The sequence below is a fragment of the Sminthopsis crassicaudata genome, chromosome 1 (genome assembly GCF_048593235.1).
Source record: "Sminthopsis crassicaudata isolate SCR6 chromosome 1, ASM4859323v1, whole genome shotgun sequence".
NCBI lineage: Eukaryota > Metazoa > Chordata > Mammalia > Dasyuromorphia > Dasyuridae > Sminthopsis > Sminthopsis crassicaudata.
In genome coordinates, this window is record NC_133617.1 from 401,669,577 (window position 1) to 401,690,021 (window position 20,445).

The 20,445-nt window shown below is 34.0% G+C and overlaps 1 protein-coding gene across 1 annotated transcript in view; it reads left to right on the plus strand.

The window, feature by feature from the left end:
- The first annotated feature begins 216 nt into the window (after positions 1–216).
- The window catches only part of ZDHHC4 (zDHHC palmitoyltransferase 4), a 47,323-nt gene continuing 27,094 nt past the window's right edge, over positions 217–20,445 (plus strand). The window contains exons 1-2 of the mRNA XM_074280047.1: positions 217–404; positions 14,394–14,524. Coding sequence (XP_074136148.1) covers positions 14,402–14,524 — 123 coding nt within the window. The 5' untranslated portion in view covers positions 217–404; positions 14,394–14,401. The remainder of the gene's footprint in view (positions 405–14,393; positions 14,525–20,445) is intronic.

Sequence of the window (20,445 nt, forward strand, 5' to 3'; positions counted from 1 at the left end):
GTCTCTATTGCCGGCGCATGCTCCAGCCAGTCATTCCGGAAGACGCGAACCTGACCGGGCATGTGCAGTGGGCAAACCGAGGTCATGTGTCTCTTAAGATCTTCTTCCGTCACATTCCCAGCTCTCGCGGGAGCCCCGGGCTAGATGCGTATTGGTCAGCGGGCTGTTGGCGCATGCTCCATGGCGGAACATTTCTTTTCCTGCTCTTTCCTAGGCTACTCCGAGTGATGAAGGCTCGCTTCCGGCACCTTGTAGACCCCCCGGTTCGAAGGCTCGTAACCGCCCTTATTTGCCCCACTGCAGGCCTCCCCCCAGACCCTGAAGCGGCCTGACTGAAAGCCCCGCTTATTTTCTGACGTAATTCAGTTCCGCAAACTTTTTTCCAAGCGCCTCTTCCGAGCCAGGTATTGTGCGTGTTAGCTACGGAGCGGGGTGCCCAGGAGAAGATCCTGAGCAAAGGGGCCAGGCTGGGAGCAGGCTCAGGAAGACGCCCAGGCCGGCCTGGAAAGCCGCAGATTACTTAAGGGAGAGAGCAGGGCCTACTTTCAGACAGGCCCTACTCCTAGCAGTCTAATAAGCAGAATGAGACGCAGTTTGGGTCTTGGCCAGGAGTAGAGATTTGTTTTGTTTCACTGTGTTTTATCCGTTGTTTATTTGTTTTATTCCCCTCTCACCCCGGGGAAGAGGAGTTGGGTGGGAAAGAAAATAAATGTTTGACAATAGGAAAAAAAGGATTTTTTAATAAGGAGGAGAAAACTATAAGATCTGCAGTTTCATATGCAGCCCGTTTTCTGTTTATGATATTAAATTCAGGATAGGAATTTGTTTTGACAACTTTTAACAGAAAAAAAACCACAGAAGCAGGAGAACAGATTTGTTTGGCTGGAACATAATTAAGGGGAAAAGAATATAATAAAATAAGACCAGAAAGATAAATTAGGACTAGACTGTTGAGTTTCTTCTGTAAACAGTGGACAGCCCTTTAGGAAGCTTTTTACTGTACCTGGAGAGTGTGTGAAAAGTTTGGGTTTGTCTGAAAAGAAAAGGCTTTTATGTAGATATTAGTTGGCCAGAATACATTGGAAAAGATATAGAATTGACACGAGAGAGTTAGGAGGTCATTTCAACCAGGAGTGTAAAAGAAAGCCACTCTAAACTAAGTGGTCCTTACTCTGCCCTCGAAAGAAAAATCCCGTCCTTGTCTTTGAAAGGGCTACACGGCGGGCCTCCACACTGCTCTAAAGGGGCTTGGCTTTACACCCCTAGAGGGCCTAGAAAAGGATGCCTGAGACCTGTAGAATCACCATTCTTGCTTTCTTAGCATGATTCTCAAGAATTGATCTTTTTTCCTTTTTCTATGAACTTTCAAATTGAAAAGCAGCTTTTATAGGTTTGAGACACTTGAAAGTAAAGAAGAATCTTATCGAATTGGAAATGAGAATACCAATGGTGCCATTTTTGTAGTCTGTTAATGGAAAACAAATATTTGCTGAATGTTATTAGACATCCTTTGAAGTGCTGCATTCACATAGAATTACATTTTCAACAATCCTCCAAACTCAAGATTCATGTTTTTCTCGAATGAACTACTTTCCAAGATTAAAATCAGTTGCTAGTCAACTTAAGCCTTAATTACTAACATGAGTTTTGCTTTGCAAAAGGTTTTAGAAAAGAAATACAACTCTTAGAAAACTACCTTGGATTTGGTATTGGCTTTTTTTTTTTTTTTTGCCTTGCAGGGGAGACTAGTAATTTCCTGAATCTCAGTTTTGTGATTTTAAAAATGAATATATGAAATACCTGCTTAAATACTCAGTAGGACTATTGGGAAGGTTAAATGAGAAAATCTATCTTAAGGTAGTAAACTTGCAAGTACTATATGCATGCCAATTTTTTTTTTTTTTTTGGTGGCACATTAGTGGAATGAATAACATTAGAAAAAAAATCAACTGACCCAAAAGTAAAAAAAAAAAAAAAGATATAGGACCTTTGATATTATTGGTATCAACTCCTAGAATGAGAAAAAACACCTTTTACCAATGCAGGTTGGCATCTCTGCAACTTAACTTAGGGTTGTCTATGCCACTAAGAGATTAAGTGACTAGTCTAGTATTTGTCAAAGGTGGAATTTGATCATGTTCTGATCTCAGGGCACCATTTTATTCTATATGCCTCTCAAAAATAAAACCAAATGTCAATCAAGAAACATTAAGTGCCTATTGTGTGCCAGGTGCTAAGGGAATAAGCAGAATTCTAAGCATATAAAAAGAGAAAAAAGATAGTCCCTACCCACAAGAAGTTTACAGTCTAACTTGAGACAATTTGCAACCAAATATAAATAAGGCAGGCTATATACAGGATAAATAGGAAATAATACAGGTAAAGATTAACCTAGGTTCAGAATTCACATTTCAACAGGCATAGTTGAGTCGGTGGGTACTAGTTTAATTCTACTCAGAACCATGATTGAAATAAGACATAAGGGAAGAGGAAACTCATAGCACAAAAGTAATACACAATTAACAAACATAGTGGCCACTATAACAAACAACATTTGGTATCACCACTCTGAGGAAGCACCAACATTCAGGTTTTTTGGCTGGGAGGCCTCATGGTGAAAGCTATTTAGAGTCTAGTGGGAGCCTTTGCTAGTCAAGTTTGTAAAGACTGCCTAGCCCCAAATCCTCAAAGTCCCCTTACACCAAAGGCTGAGAACAAAGAAGGCACTATGCTAAATATTCTCATTTAATGTGTGACTAGAGATGTAGTACACCCTCCTCCCCATACAGGATGCATCCATATACCAGAGAAAATTCTCATGCTAAGGAGATCGAGTCCAGTAGTGTATACAAGATGGGACAAAACATTAAGAATCCTGGAAAGAAGGGAGACTGCTGGTTATGATGATCTTGAATGACAGAGTATTTTGTATTTGATTTTGAAGGTAACAGGGAGCCAGAGTTTATTGATGTATACTTTAGGAAATTGGACTTTAGGAAATGTTTTAGAAAAATTACATAAGTGGCTTAATGAAGGAATGGATTGGAGTTGAGAGATACTTGAGATCTACCAGCAATCTATTGCATTAAGCCAGGAGAGTGGCAATAAGGGCCTTTATTATATAGATTGGCAATGTCAGAGAAGGGAGAATTCAAGAGATGTTGCAAATATGAAATCAACAGGTTGTGGTAACAGATTGGGTATGGGAGGGTGAGAAATGGTTAAGAATCCAGGATGACTCCTAGGTTGGAAGCCTGAGGAATTGGATGAATATGTTATTTGATACAGTAATAACCAAGTGATGGGATGAAAGGAATCTTAAGGGGAAAGATAATGAATTCAGTTTTATATTTGTTGAGTATAAGATGTCTACAGGACATTAGTTCAAGATTTCTGAAAGGCAATTAGTTGTAATATTCCAAACTGGAGATCTGCAGAGAGGGTGGGGGCAGGACGGAAGATTTGAGAATCTTCAGAAAGAAGAGCTGATAAGGTTAGCTGTAAAGTGATTAGATTAGTGAAAATTAGAGGGAAAAGAGAAGAGAGCCCAGGACAGAAATTTTTGCAGACAATATTTTCCTGAATGCTTCAATATTTCAGCATCTCAAATCAAATGCTATGTTTTCATGTTGATTGACTTAAAACAGTAAATTTGTATCAACTCCACAAAACAAATTATAGAAAATCTCAGTTTAGATAATGGGAAGATCAGATTTTTCCCTCAGTTTTTTTTTCTGTTGTTTTTGGAATATGGTGTTAATGTGATTTAAAATCAGAAAACTACTTGAATAGTTATTATGAGTATCTGTTAAAGTAAAAACTCTCTTTAGATAAACTATAAATATTGAATATCACTGTATGGAAATCAAATGTTAAAACAGTCTACACTTATTTTTCTGCCTTTTAATATAAAAGAATGAAGACTTTTAAAGAATAATTTATAACCAAAAAATCAGCAAATCCTTAGAAATGTCACATATTAGATAATAGAGGAAAACTTCTAACATAAAATAGTTTTATACATAACTGGGTTGATTTTTCTAATGAAAGTGTCATAAATGGCATTTAGATCCTCATACTAACCTACAAAAACCTATTCAAAAATAAAAAGTAGGGAAATAATATAATTCAATAAAGTTATTTTAAGACACTATCTTTTGTGCTTGTCCTTGTATTATTTATATTTTTATATCTTTAACATTTCCACAGCTCTTTTAAGAAGACTCTCTTGGGTGGGAAATCAATGTTTTATAACTCTATTTTAAGTGCCTAGCATTGTGCTGCATACATAATTGACAGTTGACTGAAGTAGATTTAACTGAACTATGAGTTGTTAAGAAAGAAAACGTGGCAAAAAGGGGTCTTAGTTACAAGGCTAAATACAGATCCTGATGTATGTATGCATGTCTCTGGGTAGCTCACTTGTTTTGGGGTGTCTTTTTGCTAATGCTCTCTAGTGTCCTTCCAAAATGTGGCATCCAGAACTAGATATACTGTTGCATTTGTGTTCTGACCAGGGCAAAACTCCTTCCTAATGTTTGCCTCTTTTGCTCTTTTACGTATTATCTATGATTACCATGTTTTGTCTTCTTGTCCTTAATATTTCTTTTAGTTTGTACTGCTTACCCAGAGCTTTATCACTATAGATTTGTCCTTTCTTGACATTTGAGAGTATTAGGGACATAGAACCTCAGCAAATGTGGCAAACTGTAACTAACTCTAGGCCCCACCCCAAACCTTTACTTTTAATAATTTTGATCATATTTAACACAAGTAAAACAACACACTACACCTATTAAAAGTTGTAGTTTTTCTACATGCAAGAGACTGGTATCATGCACATTATATAGTCTTCACAGCCACAGTTAGCAGCAGTAAATGCTTCATGGTTTCTGTCTAAAAAAAAGTATGATATAACCATTATTGCAGAAGAAAATCACAACTGAATTGAGATGACTGAGAGACAGGGAGATATTCCCAAAGAGAGTGTAGCCCATAGCTCTTTTGAATGCTGAAACTTTAAACAAAACTTAACTGTTTATAATTTATGTCTGTATACTTTTGGTACTAAATGATAAAATAGATTAAATTTTTACAGTATGCTTTTATGACAGTTTTTTAAAAAGTTTTCTTTACAAATGTATATCATTTGTAATTTTCTGCAGTATGCCACAAATCTCCAAAAATTACCATTTATTGATGGCCTACCCATGAATAACCAAAATTGCAGATGTGAAATCCTGGAATGTTAAGGAATGGTTGTATTTTATTAACCTCTTAAAGAAGGCTCCAGTCTCCTTCTTGCTTTCTGTTCTAAGGCTAGCCTGCTTATGAGACTATGTCCTTTGCCCATGTTATTTCCCACACATGAAATAGTCTACCTATCTTTGTATCATATGCTAAACTATTTCCATATTTTAAATCCCCACCAAAAAGTATCAAAACTGGAATCTTAACCAAGGTTATTATGTCTTACATTTTTATATGTAGAGGTATATATATACATATTAATACTTGGCTTCAAGTACAATATTCCTTTTACTGTATTTGCTTTCCTCATGTATTTCTTATTTGAATGTTTGCAGTCAACCAACATTTATTGGACTTCTACTTAATAATAATTGAGCACTATGCTAGGTGCTATTTAGAATATAAGGAGGTTTAAGATATACTGTCTACCCTCAAGGGACTTACTAGGTAAGGTGATAAGAGTAACAACAAATGTTACAGTAGATCAGAGAAGGAAAGGTTGCAGAGTTGGTTCCAGAAAAGTCAGAAAGTTGTGCTTTGACCTGGTTCTTGAAGAAAGCCAGTGAAGAGGAAAGGCACTTTAGATAGAAAGAAGCAATAGCCTGTTGGTGAGACTTCTCATGACTCATTTAGAGACTAGACTGGCTGGCAGAAAATTTATGAGTACATAATAAAAAAAAAAAATATGTTTAAGACTAAAGCTTACAGAGCTTTCCTTATAGCAAGATTGTGAGATTGATTTTTTCTTATATGAAAAATAATTCCTGAAATATAGGTGATATTTTATTTGCATCCCTTATGTCATGATCATTTGCATCCCAGCCCTCTGGGTGTAAGCACTATAATATTCCAATTTTCCTAATGAGAAACTTGAGACTCAGATCAGCTGGTAATTGTCAAGAGGGATTCAAGTATAGGTTTCTTATGGTTCAAAGTCTGGTATTTTTTCCACGGCAACACACTGTCTTAATACTGACATGTATTTGATTCTTTCATATTTATTAAGTATTTGATTATAGAATATAATTCGATCCTTATATCAACTTTCTTACCTGAGTTCTTAGATCCATTTTATATCTGAAAAAAAAACTTCTCAAAGTTTAATGAGTCTTAAAAATTAAATGACTTGTCTGGAGTCATGAAACAACTATTAAATGGAACTTAAACATAGATTTCTCTAGCATAGCTATATCACAATACTGTTCTAACATATTTCCCTGTATTCATGATGGTCATTTAGTAAGTGATTATAACAGATTTTCCATTCCTTACATACTGTTCTTCCTGTTGTCTTTCCATTAGCTTTTCTTTCTCTGTGCATTTGTTTTGTTGTTTTTCTCTTACATTACCTGGTCTTTTTTCATGTAAGTACCTGTTCAGTAATCCCATACCAGTCATTAACTTCTGTGGAATAGAAGAGGCTTTTTGTTTCACAGCTTTTAACTATTTATAACCTTGAAGCATGTATGTGGGAACCATTATTACACATAGTGGATAGATAATTGACTTTGGAGTTAGAGTTCAAGTCCTATTTCTGATCCATACTAACTGTGTGATCATAAGCAAGATCATTTTGCTTTTGCCTTTACCTGCTCCTGATAGTTTTGTAAAACTGAAAGTCATAGCTGATCTCTTATCAATGGAAGGAAATTCTCCATAAGAATAAAATAAAAGATATGGATTCCCTCCCCCCCCCCCAAAAAAAAAGGGTTGGGGTTTTAAATTAAGTTGAGGCAAATGAACTTTTAAAAAATGTTTTTTTAATTTTTTTTTATTTATGAAACATTTTTCAACAGTGGCCCTTGCAAAGCCTTCTGTTCTAAATTATTCCCTCTTTCCCCCTCCACAAGATGGCAGGTAGTCCAATACATGTTAAATGTGTTAAAATATATGTTAAATCCTATATATATATATATATATACAGACACACACACATATTTATAGCTTTTTGAGCATAGTTCCAGATTATTCTCCATATGGTCGGATCCATTCACAACTCCACCAATAATTTATCAGTAGCAAATAAACTTTCAATTCAGGATTTAGTAGTAAAAGATATTTTTGGATATCATTTTTAACGGGCTCTGTTTTGGCAGACTACATAGAGACCCTCTACTACTATTAGACTTATCCTCATTGATTTATCTGTACAGCCTTTGCGTCTTAAGTACTATCTTGAGTAGGAGCTCCACAAGAGGAAATCATTTTCACCAATTCATAGAATCAGAGGATTTCTCTTTCCATGGATCTCACTATTTCCCTCAGAAACCTTTATTATACATGGTACAACTTGGGTGGTTCTTAGCAGGGAGGAATAATTTTTAGGTTCTCCTGGAACCTAATAGTGCCATTTTACTAGTCTGACATTGTTGATCTTTTGTTTACAAATTTAAAAATTTCACAAGAGGAATGGGCCTCTGTGGCTTCAGTCCCTTAATTTATTTAGTAAACTTATTATATTTACTATGTACCAGGCACCATGCTAAACACTGGGGATACAAAAAAGAGATAAAAGACAGTCAGTGCTCCCAAGGAACTTCTGAAAAGAATCCTCTCTACCACATATTTGAGAAATAATTGTCTGGTCTTTGAAAATCATCAATGAAGGAGAGTCTACTTTTTCCTTGAATCTGACTATTCTACTTTGGGATAATTATTAATTGTTTGGTTTTTGTTTTTTTTAGATGGAGTAAAAATGTCAAATTGTATCTAAAACTTCCACCCTTCTGCCTTCTGAGACCAAGCAGAAAAAAATTTAAAATCCCTTTTCTTGTTACAGCCCTTACAGTATTGAAGATAGCTATCATGGTTCTCCTGAATCTTCTCCAAGCTGAGCATTTTCACTTGAGTACATTGAGTACTATCTTCAACCAGTCCTAATGGCATGAATTAGAAACTAGTTAATATTTTGATTACCTTTTTACCTTTTGGATGTTCTCCAGATTATCAATATCCATAAATTTAGCACCACTGACTAATTGTGATACTCCAAATGTGATCTGACCAGGGCAGAATTCAGTGTGTCTATTTACATCCTTATTCTCAAAGTTGGCTCCAGACAGTATTTCACATTTCATTTAGCCATCCACTAGGGCCTACCCAGCTAGGCTTCTTTAAAAAAAAAAAAAAAAAAAAAAGGTTTATTTAACACGAATACAAAACAGGAAAAGGGAAAAAAAAAAGACATTGCCATCTGCACAGCAGAACATGAGAGGATTTAAAATATGAAAAAATAGATTTTCTTATCAAGAAAGTTTATGTAGTAAATACTGTCCATTGTGTTCAGTGCTGTCCTCTTGCAGGTTTTTATTCTCTGCTATGAACTTTTTACTTTTTTCTTTCTTTTCCTCTTTCTTCTTTTCCCCACCTGCCCCAAAAAAGCAACAGTTACACACTCTGATATGTATGTGTATACACACACACATATATATACACTCATGCATATATATATATATATATACATTCATAAGCACATATAAATAGATATCTATAATTATATGCATATATATTATGTATCTTTCTTCTAAATGTGATATCTCTTTTTGTTTGAATGAAAAGTCCCAGAGCATTTTTGTATTTGTACCACAGCAACTAACGGCAGTGTAGCATCTAGTAAGTGTTTAAGTGTTTGTTGATTTGTGCCAGACTTAATGTAGTCTGGGGTGGCATTTACTTTTCTGGCTACCATATAACACTAGTCACCTCCAGTTCTTTTCCATCTTTTCTTCAAAAATATGAGACTTTATCAAATGCTTTTACTAAAATCAAGGTAAGCACTGTTTCTGACCAAGACTGCTGCCTGAGTGGAAACAAGCTCAACTGCATCGAAAACTCAGCCATTATCACCAGAGAAATGTATAGCCTAAAGTGCTATATATTCAGAAACAATCTTGGTGAAGAGCTCTTACAAGAAAATTCTAGGATAGTCAGAAACCTAAATGGTGAACCTCAAATCACAAGGAACAGCAGTGACTACATGATATACAAGGTAGCCCTCAGACAAGTTCATCCCAAGATTCCAAGGTTTCTAGTACTGTTTTGAGAATAACACAAACATCTTTGAAGACCCAACATTTTTTTACCTCAGTGGTCCAAAGAGCACAAAACCCAGGATGTAGAAGTCTGGGCATGAATCTAAATAACAAAAGACAAGACCAAACAGAGCTAATCATCTCAGAAACTGGCATTTAGCATAAGTTCAGAAATTAGATAAATAAACTGAAGAAAAGTCATCAGTATATTAAAAAAAAAAAAAAATTGGCCAAGCATCAAAAATAGAGTAATCCAATAAGTACAAAGAGATTTGAAGGGGGAGGAAGTGAGTTTTTCCTTCTCCCTCCCCTCTTTTTTTTTTTTTTTTTTTTTTTTTTTTTTAGGAGAAAAATGGGTTTTTCATATGGAGTAGATGAAAAGCTAGAATAAATAAAGCAAAAGGTTAAAAAGGTTTTGAAGGAAAGAGAGAATAAATAGTTTAGAATACAACATGGTAAGCCTTTCCCAAGTAATGAATTCCTTAAAAACTAGTCTAAAATGAACAGAAGTTACTGACTGAAATAGAAAAAAAATGAGACAAAATTTTTAAAATAGAAAGATAATTGGATTCCTTGAAAATGAATTTTTTTAGAGCCTGTCCATTTTATTTCAAGAAATCATAAATAAAAGGTGCTCAGATCTATTAGAAACTGAAATTACAATGAAGATAGAAAAAATCCATCACTTATCTCCTGTAAAAAAAACTCTCAAAAGTTCCAAAAACAGCAAAATCCAGAGTCCCTAATGTTTAAAAGAGAAAGGCATCTAGCAAAAATTCGTTCAAGTATCAAGGGATTAGTAATCAAGATCATATATGATCTGTTGCTTTTTACTAAACAAAAGGAGATTAGAAATACAGTGTCCTAGAAGGTAAAATATAAAAATTTGTGACTAAGCATAACTTACCTGCAAAGTTGAGGATAATCTTAAAGAGGGGAAAAGAATCTTTAATGGAATAAAGGATTTTTCTGATAAAAAACAACTGAGTCAGAATTTGGAATTACTACAAAAGAGTTGAGAAACCTAAAAAAAGGCAATTTGAACAATTAGAAGATGCTATTTGGTGATGTGTTAAGCATTTATACGGAGAAGAAACAAATATTTCTTCATAACTTTAATATTTCTTAAAGGTATTTAGAGAGTTAAATGTTCATTCTTCCAAGAGGACCAATGACATCAAGGGTTGTTTTTTTTGTTTGTTTTTTTGTCTCTGCATTTAGTCTTTTTATATATATGTATATATAAATAGTATTTTATTTTTCCATATATGTACATATATATAATAGTATTTTATTTTTGCAAATTTTCCAAATATTTCCCTCTTTCTCGCCCACATTCCCCTCCCCAAGATAGCAAGCAATCTGATACAGCAAGCAAATCCAAGATAGCAAAGCAAGTGTAATTCTTCTAATGAATATTTTCATATTCATTCTGCTGCACAAGAAAAATCAGATCAAATGGGAAAAAATGAGGAAAAAAACATGTTTAACAACAACAAAAAGGTGAAAATACTATGCTTTGATTCATATTGTTTCTATATTTGTTTGGATGTTGATGGCAAAGGGGGGTGGTAATGTCTTGACTTGCAAATGAATTGGGTTTAAGAGAGGCAGAATTGCACAAAGTTGTCAGCCTCAATTTCTTCTTGAATCATTGAAGTCCAGTGGCCATACAAAAGCCCCAAACTATTAGTCTTAACCTACTGATGCAGTGGATGACCTTGGTTCTTTGATATCTGATCAAGCTATAATGGGTTGAGTTAAATTAGAAAAACAAACAGAGAGTGGCCTTGAGGGCATTGATTCTATTCTTTGAATTTTAAGAGGGAGAAAAAGGGAGGGGAAAAGGAGGACATTAATGTAGAAAGAACTTTCTATTTCTTACAACTGGGCTTTGTGAGAAGAAATGCTTATAGTGAGACCGGGTATCAGATAAAGCTCTTTTCTGACATGGATAGAAGAGGGTTGAATACATTTATATTTTGGTGTAGAAATACATCAAACTACATAGGAAAACAACTAGGATTTGTGGGGAAAGGTTGAAAGAGAAGATAATATCGAGGAAGTAAAAGTCACAAGCAAAACAAATTTATTCTGAAGAGATTAAAATGGAAAAAAAGAAAGAAATGCAATCTAAGGGGGAAGAGTACTCATCAATTAGGGAATGGCTGAACAATTGTGGCATATGCATACAATGACTTAGTGTTAACAAAAGAAATTTAAAAGATAAATGTAGAATACCTTGGAAAATATGAATTTATTCACAGAAAATAATATAATCAGAATAGTTTTTACAATGCCAAAGTAAAGAAAAAACTACTCTAAAAGACTTTTAAAAGTAATTATCATTTATGTGTCTCTAGGATCCATAAAGAAACAGGTTATCCCCTTCCTGATGGAGAGGCAAAGGACTCAAGTTCCAGAAAGAGTTATATTCTTGGACAAGGACATAGTGTACATTTGTTTTTGGATTATGCTTATTTAATACTAGTCTTTCTTTCCCCTGTGTTTGGGTATGGAAAACATAAGTAATAGTTATGTTTAAAAAAAAAAAAAGTCCATTGAAACAATAATAAAAACCACAAAAGAGATCAGAAGACAGTTCACAAGAAAGCGTGGATAAGCAGCACATTTTGAAAGTAATTTATAGAATTTTTTTAAAGCAAGCAGTATGAAATGACTAAAAGTTAATATATTATCCAATTTTTGTGTTCTGCTATTAACATGGAAATGTTCTTTTTGGTTTTTAAATTCAGAATAAAAAAATAAAATTTTAAAAATCTAAATCTTTATAGCATTTTGCTTATCTACTACTACTATTTAAAAAAAAAAAAAAAAAAAAAAGGATTTCCTTTCCCCTCTGCTTTTTAAATATCTTCTCTAATTGTTGCTCCTCAATAATTGGTGCTAATTACCCTCTGGGTTTGAACTTCAGCTGCTATTGTTACAACTCTTTGAATCTAGGACCTCAAAGCCCCTGGGCAATTTACTCTTTTAAAATGTATCCTTCATACAGAGTCTCTTTATTTATCTCTGGAAATGCTTCTTTTGCTAAAAATTTTCCCAGGAGTCTCTATTTTTTTATTTCTAGTTGGCTCATGAGAGGGTATCCATTTCTCTTCTTAGCACCTAGGTAATAAATCTCCTGTTTGGTCATCACCTCCCATTGAATCTTTTTCAGGTTCAGAAAAAATTTTTCCATTTGTTTTCACTCTTCTAGGCTTTATTTAGTCAGTTAGTCTAGCCTACATAAATATTGTAGTATCTCCATACTTTATTCTAGGCCTTAATAAAATCAAGATCATTCTAACCCAGAAGCATAACGAAGGAAAGTAGGCTAATTTTCTACTACAAAGCAGTTTGAATTTGTTAGTGAATTGCTGCTTACTAATGATGGGTTTATGAAGTATAAGCTCAATTTTCCTAAACTCTGTCTGAATCTCTCCTTTTCCTTTATAACACTCTACATTGTATTATACTTATTTGTACATATGTTTTATTTATGTCCAATATATTTTATACATGCATTATCTTACCTAGGGTAGACACAGTATCATGCATACAGTAGATTTTTAATGATTTTGTTGTCTAAGCCACAGAATGGGCAAAAAGGAATAAGATCCAAACACGAGGAAATGGTGTAGCCCTTAATTCCATTGTTATCATATGGGGTTGCTTTGTAATTATGATGAGGTCCTGGATGGCCAGGTGCATTTGGTAAAGGAAACTGGAGCATTGGAATTGTACCCTGGTGTAAGCAGGGAAAAGGCTCTGACAGAGGTCAATATAGCTCTGTGATCCCACCCTCTATGGAAGTTGTCAAGTCAGAAAGCAAAGTTATGTCAAACCCTCGAGGCCCACCCTCTGAAGAGGTCATAGGCAGCCTAGCTCTGTCCTATCAGAAATTCCAGTCATGTCCCTGTGGTTATATTTCCCCTATAAATTTGCTTATGGCCCATGCCATCTCTGCTGAATCTCTACCTGCCTCATGGTGTTTTTCTCCTTACCCCTTTCCCATGCTATGTGCTGCCTATTTTAACCCCACTATGCCTTATGGTATTTTTCCTCTGAGACCCCACTTCTCCTCCTTATTGCTAACTAAGCCTTTTTGGGTACTAAATCCCCTTTAGGATGTCCAGCTAAGGACATGTTCCAATCTCATGGGATATTTCCTTTCTCCTGGTTAATTGCAAATTCCATTAGGGAACTAGTCTTTTCCATTATTAATTATTAAAACCCCTTTCCTTACTATATGCTCTACTAATCTATTTCATATTTGCCATTCCTGGTACCCAGAGTATCTCTTCATTGTGTCTATTAACTCTTCTAAATAAATCTACCTTTTACCAAAAAAGAATAATTATTGTGAATTCTTCACTGAACTCCAACATCTGACATCTAAATATCATCATTTGGTGTTACATTGGCCAAATAATCAGAGGGACCTGTAAGGGTCCTCTAAGGGACCACCATCTTAGAAAATTAGTTTATAGTTCAAAATTGGCTAGTTTTATGGTCTGAAATTAGATCACTTTATTCTTGGTTATTCTTGTTCTGATAACAAATATTAAGTATCCTGTAACATCCTATACTGTATATCACTTTCTACCTTTTGCTAATTATTTCAAGTTAGAAGAGTTATTTACTTTAAAAACAAGTTTCTCTTTTTAAATTGGAAGGGGAAGGAAGAGTACCAATCAATGGTGTGAAATGTTGTTCCCTAAGGACATTTCTTCACATAGATTTCTTTTTCTTTAATATTATTTTAGTTTTCCTAATTACATGTACATTCATTAAAAAGTTGGAGATTCCAAATTTTCTCCTTCCTTCCCTCATTCCCCTACCCCAAGATGCTAAGCAATTTGATATAGGTTATGCCTCACATACATTCCAAAATTTCTTTGGGGCATCTAGAAGGAAGAGAATTCAGGTGAAGACTATGTCCAAAACGACCAAAAAACATCAAAACAATAGCAAAAAAGAGATTCATCATAAATGACTGGAAAAATATAGTCATAAGGAACAATTTTAATTTCTTGTCTCTCTACATACAGAAAATTGGTAAATACTTTACTAAGAAATACTGACACACTTGTCTTTATTTTATTGTAGAACTCAAGATGGATTTTTTAGTTCTTTTCCTGATTTACTTGGCCTGTGTTCTGACTAGTGTTTTACTGCTCTGCATATATTCCAAAAGGACCCATAATTTGGCAGGAGGAATCTTGACAGGTGGATCACAGGTAATGGAGCAAATATAGACATTATGGGGACAAGTATATTTTATAATAGGTTTATTAGTTATTAAAGAATTTTTGCTTTTACCAGTTTTTTCCTAAAGCTAAACAGATTGCATTTCTATAATTTCATACAGGTTAATATATATAATACATGTACTTACTATAAAGTTCATTATAAATTAAAGTAACACATAACAAAACTTATTTTTTCATTACTTTAATATAATTTAATATCTTCCTCAAAAAAAAAAGGAGTCTCATATATTTAAGAATATAGTATTAAACAATGACTTTTCTAAAAGGCTCTATCTTCAACCAGTTTTTCCCAGTTTTCTAATATTGCTCCTCAGAAAAAGTCTTTTCAGCAGTCAAATAAGATATATATGTACAGTTAAACCCATGAACAATATGAGAACAGATAGGACAAAGAATGAACACCATGAAGTTTTCTCCATCTTCTCAAGCAGTGAAAAAAAAAGTTGAACTTGCTGCCAACAGAAACTCACCCTGAATTCTGTTACTTGTGACTTGTCAAGCCTAAGCTGATAGCCAAGCTAGATTATAAATTTATTTGTGAATACTTTTTTAAGTCTTGGAGAAAATCCCATTCTATGAAACCTCTTATATTAGAGAAAGGAGGTGTTTATAACTCCTGACTTAATTTATTGAGTAACTTGTAAATGATAGTATCATTGTTTAATTGGGAAATAAAACCTAGGTATTTATGTTTTCTATTTCATTCCAGACCCTTGAACCAAACCTTTGAAAAAAAAAAAGGTAGAATTGTGCGTATCTAGTATGCTCTTAATGTTCACCAAGACCTGTAGAGCAGACAAACTTTTAATTTTATTTAGGGATCACAATTAAAACAGGGAGCAAACCATTTTGGAAGAAGTGCTATAACTTTTATCAGAGATAATGGCAGCTAATTATTAATAGGACATGCATTGTGAGCTTTTTATAGATGTCATATCTTTCCACATGTTAAGAACTCTGTATTAGCAAGGTAGAGACTTTTTAGTTTTGTACTTTTCTTTAATGCTATGATGTGTTTTACTTTATAGTAGCTGTGCAAAAAAACAGTTTTCTTCTGTAGTTTTATGAAAGGCATCTCTTACACATGGTTCAGTTTTCTTATTTAACTTCAATTGTGATGCTAGCTTTGTATTTGGTTCTCCCTGCAAAATTATGATCAATTGATTACTCTCTTAAAACAGTACCCAGAACAAGGATATAGTTTGCAGCTGAAACATTTTATTCATGTAAAATTAACTAGATTCTATAAGGATTGAATCATCCAGGTAAAATTAATTAGACTCTATAAGGGTTGATTCATTCATGTAAAATTAACTAAACTCTATAAGGATTGAATCCGCACCATATTGTAGCCCAATGAACTAACTAGGATATAGGGCTTATGATACTCTATGAGGGGAAAGAAAGGGAAGAAGCAAGCATTTATTAACTACCTACTATTTGACAGGCTTTTTTTTGGTAAGTGCTTTGCAGTTATCCAATTTGATCTTCACAATAACCCTAGTAGATAAATAATAGTATTATTCTAGATTAGGAAACTGAGACAGATGAAATTAAGTGATTTGCCCAGGGTCTCACAGCTAGTTTGTATCTGATGTCACATTTGAACTGAGGTCTTCTGACTTCATTGCCTCTATAACCAGAATATAACATACAACACATAAAATATAGCAGCATTAGACATCTCTAGATGGGAGAATTCGTAGATAACTTGGTTAGTAGAATATTTGTCTTTTACTAATACATAGGAAGAATGCATTCTGGTTATGCTGTTTCCCCTGGTTATAGTAGAGAGCCACAGGAAATTAACAGTAAAACCTCCTATAAATAAAAAAATATAGACAGAAATAGATATAGATATATAAGTTCCAGGCAGGCTGTTTTATTTATTTGTTTATTTGTTTATTAATGTTTATTCTTTTTTGTTTTGTTTTGTTTTTTACAAAAATTTTATGCATAGGTAATTTTTTAGCATTGAAAATTGCAAAATCCTAGGTGGTGCAATGGATAGAGCACCAGCCTTGAATTCAGGAGGGCCCGAGTTCAAATTTGATCTCAGACATTTAACACTTCCTAGCTGTGTGACCCTGGGCAAGTCACATAACCCAAGCCTCAGGGGAAAAAAGAAAGAAAGAAAATTGCAAAACCTTTTGTTCCAACTTTTCCCCTCCTTCCCCCAGGTGTCAGGTTGACCAAAACATGCTATATATGTTAAAGTATAAGTTAAATACGATATATGTATACATGTCCAAACACTTATTTTGTTGTACAAAAAAAATCAGACTTTGAAGCAGTATACTGTGAAGGAAATAAAAAATACAAGCAGACAAAAATAGAGGGATTGGGAATTCTATGTAGTGGTTCATAGTCAACTCCCAAAGTTCTTTCACTAGGTGTAGCTGGTTCAGTTCATTACTGCTCTATTGGAACTAATTTGGTTCATCTCATTGTTGAAGAGGGCCTCATCTATCAGAATTGATCATCATATACTATTGTTGTTGAAGTATATAATGATCTCCTGGTCCTGCTCATTTAACTCAGAATCACTTCATGTAAATCTCTCCAGGCCTTTCTGAAATCATTCTGCTGGTCATTTCTTACAGAACAATAATATTCCATAATATTCATATGCCACAATTTATTCAACTAATCTCCAATTGATGGGCATCCACATAGTTTCCAGTTTCTAGCCACCACAAAGAGGGCTGCCACAAACATTCTTGTACATACAGGTCCCTTTCCCTTCTTTAAAATCTCTTTGGGCTATAAGCCCAGTAGTAACACTGCTGTATCAAAGGGTATGCACAGTTTGATAACTCTTTGAGCATAATTCCAAATTGCTCTCCAGAATGGCTAGATGTATTCACAATTCCACCAACAATGTATCAGTGTCCCAATTTTCCCACATCCCCTTCAACATTCTGCATTATCTTTCCCTGTCATTCTAGCCAATCTCATAGATGTGTAGTGGTATTTCAGAATTGTCTTAATTTGCATTTCTCTGATTAATAATGACTTGGAGCATCTTTTCATATGGTTAGAAGTAGTTTCAATTTCTTCATCTGAGAATTGTCTTTTCATATCCTTTGACAATTTATCAATTGGAGAATGTCTTGATTTCTTATAAATTAGAGTCAATTCTCTATATATTTTGGAAATGAGGCCTTTATCAGAACCTTGACTGTAAAAATGTTTTCCCAGTTTATTGCTTCCCTTTTAATCTTATCTGCATTAGTTTTGTTTGCACAAAAACTTTTCAATTTGATACAATCAAATTTTTCTATTTTGTGATCAATAATGACCTCTTGTTCTTCTTTGGTCATAAATTCTTTCCTCTTGCACAACTCTGAGAGGTAAACTATCCTATGCTCTTCTAATTTATTTATAATCTCATTCTTTATGCTGAGGTCATGAACCCATTTTGACCTGATTTTGATGTACAGTGTTAAGTATGGGTCAATGCCTAGTTTCTGCCATACTAATTTCCAATTTTCCCAACAATTTTTGTCTTGTCAAACAGTGAGTTCTTATCCCAAAAGCTGGGGTCTTTGGATTTGTCAAACACTAGATTATTAAAGTTATTGGCTGTTTTGTCCTTTGAACCTAACCTATTCCACTGATCAACTAGTCTATTTCTTAGCCAATACCAAATGGTTTTGGTAACCACTGCTTTATAATACAATTTTAAATCTGGTACAGCTAGGCCACCTTCATTTGATTTTTTTTTTTTTCATTAATTCCCTTGAAATTCTTGACCTTTTGTTTTTCCATATGAACTTTGTTGTTATGTTTTCTAAGTCATTAAAATAGTTTTTTGGGAGTCTTATTGGTATAATGCTAAATAAGTAGATTAGTTTAGGTAGTATTGTCATTTTTATTATATTTGCTCGCCCAATCTACGAGCATTTAATATTTTTCCACTTGGTTAGATATGACTTTATTTGTGTGGAAAGTGTTTTGTAGTTTTGCTCATATAGTTTCTGATTTTCCCTTGGCAGATAGATTCCTAAGTATTTTATACTATCAGTAATTATTTAAATGGAATTTCTCTTGATAGCTCTAACTATTGGATTTTGTTAGTGATATATAAGAATGGTGATGATTTATGTGGGTTTATTTTGTGTCTTGCAAGCTTTGTTAAAGGTGTGGATTATTTCTAATAGCTTTTTAGTAGAATCTTTGGGATTCTCTAAGAATACCATCATATTATCAGCAAAGAGTGATAGTTTGGTTTCCTCATTACCTATTCTAATTCTTTCAATTTCTTTCTCAACTCTTATTGCCAAAGTTAGCATTTCTTTTTCTTTCTTTTTTTTTTTTTTAATTATCCATCCATGTTATTTATTTATTTATTTTAATTAATTTTATAATTATACATTTTTTGACAGTATATATGCATGAGTAATTTTTTTTTATAACATTATCCCTTGTATTTATTTTTCCAGATTTTCCTCTCCCTCCCTCTACTCCCTCCCCTAGATGACAGGCCATCTGATACATTTTACATGTGTTACAGTATAACCTAGATATAATATATGTGTGTAAATCCAATTTTCTTGTTGCACATTAAGAATTGGATTCCGAAGGTATAAGTAACCTGGGTAGATAGAGAGTAGTGCTAACAGTTTACATTCAATTCCCAGTGTTCCTTCTCTGGGTGTAGTTGTTTCTGTCCATCATTGATCAGCTGGAAGTGAGTTGGATCTTCTTTATGTTGAAGATATCCACTTCCATCAGAATACATCTTCATACAGTATTGTTGTTGAAGTGTATAGTGATCTTCTGGTTCTGCTCATTTCACTCAGCATCAGTTCATGCAAGTCTCTCTAAGCCTTTCTGAATTCATCCTGCTGGTCATTTCTTACAGAGCAATAATATTCCATAGCCTTCATATACCATAATTTACCCAACCATTCTCCAATTGATGGACATCCATTCATCTTTCAGTTTCTAGCCACTATGAAAAGAGCTGCTACAAACATTTTGCCACACACAGGTCCCTTTCCCCTCTTAAGTATTTCTTTGGGATATAAGCCCAGTAGTAGCACTGCTGGATCAAAGGGTATGCACAATTTGATAACTTTTTGGGCATAGTTCCAGATTGCTCTCCAAAATGACCGGATTCTTTCACAACTCCACCAGCAATGTATTAGTGTCCCAGTTTTCCCACATCCCCTCCAACATTCATCATTATTTGTTCCTGTCATCTTAGTCAATCTCAAAGTTAGCATTTCTAATACAATATTGAATAGTAATGGTGATAGTGGGCAACCTTGTTTCACTCCTGATCTTATTGGAAATGGTTCCAATTTATCCCCATTACATATGATGCTTACTGATGATTTTAAATAGATGCTACTGATTATTTTAAAGAAAAGTCCATTTAGGCTGTTTTATTTATATTCAGCTAAATTAAGAAATGTATTTCTGTCATTCATTTGACAAGTTAAATATTTGAAGAACTGTTGAGTATATGTGTATTCTACCTACTCTCAATACTCCAACTCTAAATGAATCACATGTAAAGTTAAGACTTTTATCTCTGTTTTTGTTTTGTTTTATTAGTTTGCTTATTTGTTTTTTGTTCTTTTTTATAAGGAGTTCTTTGATGAATCTACAGTACTAGCATCAAATTCTGGAAGGGTCAATTGGCCAATACATTGACCCAATAAATTGAAAATAGAAGAGAAGTAGGGAAAGGCATGGCCCCAAAGTGGCAATCACATGTAAAAGAAATTCAGTGAAGCTACTCTTAGAAAGTTGGGAAAGAATGGAGATGCCTTTGGAAACACAAATGGAGATACAATTTGGAATAGAAAACAGCAAGGAAACTATTCCTAAAAAAATATAAACAAAAACAGTGTGTGGGCCTTAAAATATAAACAGAA